Source organism: Octopus bimaculoides, chromosome 24 (assembly GCF_001194135.2).
Source record: "Octopus bimaculoides isolate UCB-OBI-ISO-001 chromosome 24, ASM119413v2, whole genome shotgun sequence".
NCBI classification, from domain to species: Eukaryota; Metazoa; Mollusca; class Cephalopoda; order Octopoda; family Octopodidae; genus Octopus; species Octopus bimaculoides.
Genome location: NC_069004.1, coordinates 13,491,209 through 13,499,167, shown reverse-complemented (window position 1 = coordinate 13,499,167; position 7,959 = coordinate 13,491,209). Strand labels below are relative to the sequence as shown.

At 38.8% G+C, this 7,959-nt stretch overlaps 1 protein-coding gene across 11 annotated transcripts in view; it reads left to right on the top strand.

Annotated features, from left to right (window-relative positions):
• LOC106875466 (histone-lysine N-methyltransferase, H3 lysine-79 specific) overlaps positions 1–7,281 on the top strand; it is a 181,886-nt gene extending 174,605 nt beyond the window's left edge. For all 11 annotated transcript variants that reach the window (XM_052976332.1, XM_052976328.1, XM_052976331.1 and 8 more), the window contains 3 exons: positions 1,597–3,370; positions 4,434–5,447; positions 7,128–7,281. In XM_052976332.1, coding sequence (XP_052832292.1) covers positions 1,597–3,370; positions 4,434–5,447; positions 7,128–7,174 — 2,835 coding nt within the window. In that variant the 3' untranslated portion in view covers positions 7,175–7,281. The remainder of the gene's footprint in view (positions 1–1,596; positions 3,371–4,433; positions 5,448–7,127) is intronic.
• Positions 7,282–7,959: the final 678 nt, after the last annotated feature.

Here is a 7,959-nt window from a genome sequence, read left to right as displayed (position 1 = left end):
ATATATATATATATATATATATATATATATATATATATATATATATATATATATACATATATGTATGTGTATATATGTATATGTATGTGTATATATGTATATGTATGTGTATATATATATGTATATATATGTATGTGTGTATAGATATATGTATGTATATATGTATATATATGTGTATATATATGTATATATATGTGTATATATATGTATGTATATATATATGTGCATATGTATGTATATATATATGTGTGTGTGTGTGTGTGTGCATATATATATATATATATATATATATATATATATATATAAAGTAGTCAAGCCAGTTTAATCAATCCCTTAGTATTAGTGGATTGATAAGCAGTATTTCTGTGGTCAGTTACAGAAAGTTTTAGTTGGTGATGAAGTCCCAAATACAGGATTGAAAATACTCAGACTGATTCTTTTGTCTTTGTATGGAGACATAGAATACAAAAATCAGTGTTTATGTCTGTTAGATAGCTATTATATCTATAAACATACTGTCTGTAAAACACAGTTGGTATTTAGCATTAAAGGAAACATTGTTCACCTACCAGGTATTTATTACAGTGTGAATATGTATGTGTGTGTGTGTGTGTGTACACTCTTTCATTGGCAGTTATAGTAGCTCTACAACTGAAGAGATATGTCTTCAACCAACCACACCCCTTAACCCTTTCTCTACCATATTTATTGTTAAAATAATGAAAAATTTCATGAAGTTACTTTGTCCTTACTACATTGGCGTTTGGAGCATAAACTAATATGAAATTTTGATGGAAGGTTTTAATTTAGATCATTTTAACCTTTTAACATTGAGGTTGCTCAAATGTAATGCTTATTTATTCCCATTGTTTTGAATGCATGAACTTGTAGCTTTGACATTTCTATGATGTGATTGTTTATGTTTAGAATGACATTGTAGGGTAGGTGTGACAGGCCAGATCGAGTTGGTTTGAACATAAAACATTTAGAATATTTGGGTGTATGGCTAGTTTAACCCCTTGGCATTCAGATTATTCTGTTAAATGTAATGCTTATTTATGCTCAATGTTTTGAATTATGCATTATCTTGTACCTTGAAGATTTTAATGATGTGATTGTTTAGTTTTAGAATGACATTGTAGGGTAGGTGGGAGAAGCCAGATCTGGATGGCTGGTTTAAATGCTAACGGATAAAACGGGAAGTTTGTATCATTGAACCAGAGGTGGTTTCCAGTAATCTGGTGTTAAGAGAGTTAATCCTTATCTTTTTGCTTTGCACTTATACTTTCTCATAAAAGTTTACATTAACCATTTTTGTATTTTCTCTATTGTAACTCCATTTTCTGATTTTTTTTTTTTTTTTTTTTTTTTTTTTTTTTTTTTCGTTTTAGAACTTTTTCTCTCAAAAATTTAATGAAAATTCTTTTTTGTTTTGCACTCACCATCCTTGTCTTTTTTTTCTTTTCTTGCATTTATTCATTTATTTAATAATTTATCCAAATTCTTCTAAATTACTTTGGAATAACTTGATTTCCATGAATACTAATATGCTTATTGCTTTTTTCTTTTCTTTTTTTCTTCTTCTTCTCCTTCCAGAATGGCTTCACCACTCTTCCTTATGCTGAAAAACAACTTGTTAGTGAAGTGTCTGTTTTGCTCAACCACAACAAACAGTTGTTAACCCGAGTGGACCAGTTGGAAGTGGAGGTTCAGGAGTTGGAGAAGAGACATGGGGACATTGTCTCACTGCAGCTGCAAGACTCAGCACTTGCTCATAGTGGAACACCGACAGTTGACTCTGCCGACCACAAAGAAGAACGTGAGCAGCAAGAGAAAGTGGACGTCAAATCTCATCCCGTCAACGCCATGGCTGTGGACAACAGCAACAAACCACTCGACAAATCTGCTAAAAGCTCTAAAACAACAAAGGAAGAGGAAAAGAGCGAGAAAGAAGAGGAGGAGGAGGAAGATGAGGAGGAGGAGGAGGAAGACGATGACGACGATGACAATGAGGAACCGATTGAGAAAACTGTGAAAAGTCAAGTGTTCAAGCCTGAGAATGGCAATAAAAAATCGGTTGTGTGCAAAACGGAGGAGACTCGAACAAGACAAGAGAATTTGTCCTCTCAGTCACATGATCGTAAATCTTCAGAAGATTCCAGGGAAAATTCTTCATCATCTTTGTCATCGTCACATTCTTCATATAAACAAAATGGGAACCGTGAGCCAGTTACTATTTCAGTCTCAAAGTCATCTTACAAATCAAATTCTCATCATTCACCTGACTATAAGGACAAACATAGTAGCAGTTCCCATAAAAGCTCAAGTGAGTCGAAAGAGAAGAAAGCCGTTTCCAGTGCCAATCGCATCCGAAATGGTGTGGTGAGTGACGCCGTGAAACACAGTAGTCAAGTAATGTCCAGCAAGAGTAGTTTCTCAGAACATAAGGTTGCCTTCACTAATGCAAAATCTCCATTGAAACTTCGCATAACCAGCAAATGTTTGGACAGTAGTGGAGACAAGATCGGACCACCTACGTACGTTATCACACCTGTGTCTGAATCTCACCATCGACATTCTCCTGTTAGCCGTCCTAGCAGTCGTAGCAGTTCAGAGTCTGCCAGCACCAACAGTGATGAAACTCATCAGAATCCTTGCACACTTAAGATCAGCTCTGCTGTGCTCAACAGACAGAACAGCTCAAAGAACTCTGAGTATACAAAACTGAATTCTCCTCAGTCGAGTTCCACGTCGGAATCGAGGTACAGCCCATTCTCTGAATATTCGTCAGGAACATCTAGCAAGAGTTCCAAGAGCTACTGCTGCAAAAGATCAATCCAGTCAATGGGTGGAACTAAGATTTCAATCTTGAAGACGTCGACACGGGAGTGTGACTTTCAGGTGTCTCCTTCCTCCACGGGTGGTGCTTATTCACACTCGACATCAACGCGTGAGTGTGACTTCCAAGTATCGCCTTCCTCTGCTGGTGGTGCTTACTCACACTCAACTTTGACGCGAGAGTGTGACTTTCAAGTTTCTCCATCCTCTGCAGGCGCCGCTTACTCACATTCACACTCTCATTCGCACTCACACTCACACTCGAGTTCAGAGAAACGCAAGGAGAAGAAAAAGCATTCATCTGGTAAATCTCATCACAGTAGCCACAAACATTCTCATTTCAGTGAATCAAAACAGTCCAGTAGTGATAACCAGAAGAATGAGTGTGAGCCTTTCCCCACGACCACCACCGCTGCTGTTACTCTGCCATCAATTACCACTCAGCCTCATGCAGTATCTTCAGATTCTTCAAGTCAGTCTGCCCACAGAGACTTCAGTCCGCATAGGTCTGGCTCTGTCAGTTCAAGTGGAGGTTAGTATTTTCCATCATTTGTTTTTAACTACACTGTGTAACACAATTTTTGCCCTTGGGTAACGACTTTTATTTCCTATTTGCTCGCTGCTAGAAAGTATGAATAATGGTTAACATTTCCTTCAAACTCTGCCTTTGTGACATTTATCCAAACTCCAAAGAATCCCTCTCAACACATGGCTATGATGCTCCCCTCCATTATTCCTGCTCATGATCAGAGATGCACATATTGTCAGCCATTGAGGGACATGCTCAAGTGGTGAAGGCCAAGCAGGTGACAAGCAAATCTGTGCTATTGAGCAGAGTATTTGCTTTAAAAATATTTCTACTTCAGCAACTCAGCACTGAATCTGTGTGAAATGTAATGGAAAATAGGTCAGTTTCAAAACATTGATGTCCAAATCAGAAAAACAAAGTTTGAAGGGAATAGTAGTGATTTCCTTTGATTTCTAGTTAGAAGCAAATAGGAAATAACACTTACTGACCAAAGACAAAAAAATTTAAATCTTGTTACGCAGTGTTATTTTATTTAATGAGGTTTTAATTAAGATAAACTGATTTATTCGTGTTGTTGTTGTTGGGTGTGGGGGCATATGTATCTGTTGTATTCATACCTCCCCACCCACTTCACTGACAATTTTGTCTCAGAGGATGTGATTTGGTCGAGGTTAACACAGTATTCATGGCATAACAGATTTCATAGGTACCTCTCACACCAGCTACAAAAGATTTACAACCAAACACGTCATCTGTGATAAGTGCAGCTATCGCAGCCACACCAATTGTAGATACAATACATTTGGTTAATATTCTACAGGGTGGTGCCCCTGCATGGCTGCAGTCTAATCACTGAAATAAGTGAAACAATAAAAGAAATATGTTTGTGTATGTCTGATTTGTGGTGTTGCTGTTTGTCTGGTCTGTATCTGTATATATATTTCTGATTTGTGTGTCTGAATTGTTTTTGTGTGTGACTGGCCTCTGGATATAAATGACTCTGATCTTCATCATATCTGTGTGCAAATGAGACCTATTGTGATTATTATGCTATTTTTAATTTCAGGCGGACGAAGTAAGCGCCGTAAAGATACACATGAGTCTCCGAAGAAGAAGTGGCAGCTGCAACAACAACTCGAGATGGGGAATAATTTAGAAGCCTTGGCCAAGTATGCCTTGTATGATGTGGAACGGAGTCGACAGAAGAGACGCAAGAGTCCCGACAGTGAGTTACGACGTAAACACTCAAAGAAGGAGATCGTTCAAGTCGATGACGACCGCAGCAAACAGAAACACAGCAATTCTGTGGTGAGTGGCCCTCGGACACCACCTGGCACACCACCCTCAGATGTGGCACAAGATGCAGTCTCACCTCCTGATTCTCCAGCAGAACCTTTGAGTAATTCTCATGAATGGACTGGGTGGAATAATAGTCTGCTGAACACTGAGAAAGACGGTGCTATCAACAGTGTTAATTCAGATCGCGACCATCGAACATCGTCAGAACACAAATCTAGTCCAGCTTCCATTAGTGACAGTGTGGACCAGTCAAAATCAAACGCTGCCATTAACGAACCAGTTAACAACAGCACTGACTCTCTACATTCTCAGCATTTCTCCTCGGTTTCTGCACTTCACAACACATCTTATTCCATGGATGCTGATAAATCTTCTGAGAAACACTTTAAGAAGCGCTATTTCTCCAAGACCAAACAGTGGAATCAGCAAAGCAGCAGCAGTAGCAGCAGCAGCAGCAGCAGCAGCAGCAAGAGTAAACGGCTGCACAAGCATTGGGAAAATGACTTCTCCTCATCACATGGCAACAGTAGTGAACCAGATAGCTACAAAAGTCAGAGTTTTGAAATTGTTAATCGAGGTGATTTAAGTGGTGGTAAAGTGATTCTTAACCGCCTCATGACACAGAACAATGATCATGTCTATAGAATCTCGGACTCCCATTCCTTAGAGCAACGAAACACAAACAGCCTACACAGTAAGCATCACAGTAAATCATCATTTACCGGCGCCGAATCTTCTCAGGGAGATGGAATTCCAAGTGCTGGTTCCAGCAAAACTTCCAGTAAGTATGTAATTCTACAAACATCTGACATGCATTAACCCATGTAGTCAGGAGTTCAAATTCCACCTACTAGTCTAGTTATTTTGCTTTTACTTCAGTTTGTTTGGTTAGCAAGAGGGTCCACCTACATTCCTATGCTACATTCTGCTGAGTGATTAAGCAATATCCTGGATTGGATTGGATTGGCTTGGTTGGATTGCTCAAGTTCAGTCCACTGCAGAATGGAGGCTTCAGCATGTTCTCTCCAGCCAACCACAGTCTCCTGTGGCAGCCATGTATTTGAGCTTGAGACCATACTGGTTCGATGTGCCTACTCTACCCACACTGGCTTGACACGGCCTGGCAGAAGGATGCAGTTTTTAATACTCATATCCAGGAGTAGTTAAGCAATATACTAGTGTTTGGTTGAAATCTTGGATGCCTTTTTAGCAGCATCAGAACACTTGCCGAAGGTTCAGTAAAAGAGACCAACAGAATAAGTACCAGGCTTATAAGTCCTGGGGGTCATTTGACTAATATTCTACAAGGCAGTGCCCCAGCATGGCTGCAGTCTAATAACTGAAACAAGTGAAAGAAATAAAAGAAGTGTGTGTCTGTGTGTGATTTGTGGTATTGCTGTGTCTCTCATCTGTGTTTCAACAAGAGTCCTGATTGAGCAGATCTTTGACCAAAACTATTACAGCCTTGATCATACCATCACTTTTTTTAAAGATGGAAAAGAAAAATTTGAGGACAGTGTGTGATTTTTAACAGGTTAAGTGACTACATGATGGATGATCTGACTATAGGTTGCTTTCACTTTTGTTGTGTTGCCCCTAGTTAGCTTGGACTGAGCAGTTCTGTCTATAGTACATAGAGTGACATTGGGACATTTAGGAGCAACCCATCCAGAAGATTCAGCAGGCCTTTGGCAATGATGCCATTGGCAAAACACAGGTCAAGGAGTGGCGCAACTGCTTCAAACATGATCACACCTCAGTGTAGAGTGAGACCTACTAAGGTAGGCAGGCTATCTATAAGCTGAAATGAGGAGCTGATTTAGGACGGTTGGCAAATAGTCATGGAAGAGTGTCATGTAATGTCCTGGGGTCAAATTGTTCGAAGGCAGCGCTCCAGCATGGCCACAGTCAAATGATTGAAACAAATAAAAGAACGTGTGTGTATGTGTTTTCTGTCTCCTTGCCATGGCATCACATGATGTTGTAAACAAGTATCACCGTCTTGCAAATGTTATCCTTTGTTTCCAATCTTCCGTAATAACATGCCTGGTGAGTGTTGGTGACAGGAAGAGCATCCACATGTAGAAAATCCGCCTCAACTAATTCTGTCCGACTGACCCATGTGAGCATAGAAAAGTGGACATTAACGCAATGTTGTTGATGATGATGATTACACATACATACACACACACACACACACACACACACACACACACACACACACACACACACACACACACACACACAAATGTATTTATGAAGAAGAGATATAAGTATTCAATTGATGTGTTTGTTTATTTATCTGAATCTGAGATATCCCTCGATTACCACTCTGAGTTTCTCTATGTCCCCTTTATTTCATATTCCCTGCCAGCAATCCTCATTTCCTCCTTACAGCATAAACTGTAACTTTCAAATGTTGTTATATTATCTATAAATGGTTTTCACTTTTCTCTTGCAGGACTTTCTACTAATCAAAGCAAGACTTGTGGCAACAGGAACTATTGAAGACACCCTTTTTAGGGAGTTTTAAAATAATAATATTAATAATAATAATAATAATAATAATAATAATAAATAATAATAATAATAATAAATGAACATAAAAGAAAGAACGAACTACTCAATGTAACTAGTATTATTTATATCTAAAGTAAATCATTTGACATCAAGAGAGGAAAAAAAAAATGGAGCGTGTGGGGTGGGTGGGATATAGAGGAATCATATCATGACATATATGGACACGCAGACACACACACACACACACATTTACAGCCACCTCACTCATATCCATGCACTCACACACACACACATTCAATCTATACACATTTACACGTGCAGAGAACATTATTGCGTATGTACATGTGTGAGAGAAAGAGAGAATGTGTGTGTGCGTATGTTATTTGTGGCGTCTTTTAACCATCATATTGTGGACAGTGGTAGTTGGTCGGTAGATTGGGCGGTTGGTGATGCTGTTATTTTATGTTATTATGTCTGTTTTTGTCCTTCCACTATTGGTGTTGGTTACTGAGTATAACTGCCACGACTACCACTTCAACCACCACTGCCCCTTTCCACTCTCACCTTTTGTCTAGATTGATCTCTTGTCATTTTTTCCAGGGTTTTTTTCCAAATTTTTTTTTTTCCATAATGATTTATTTTTTTGCATTTTTCTCTTTCTTCGATATTTTCCACTTTTTCTCTTTACCTCCCTTCCTCCCCCTCCGCCCCCTTTTTCGTTTTGTTTTGTTTTTGGGGTTTTTTTTTCTTTTGTTAAAAGCTTCTTTTGAACC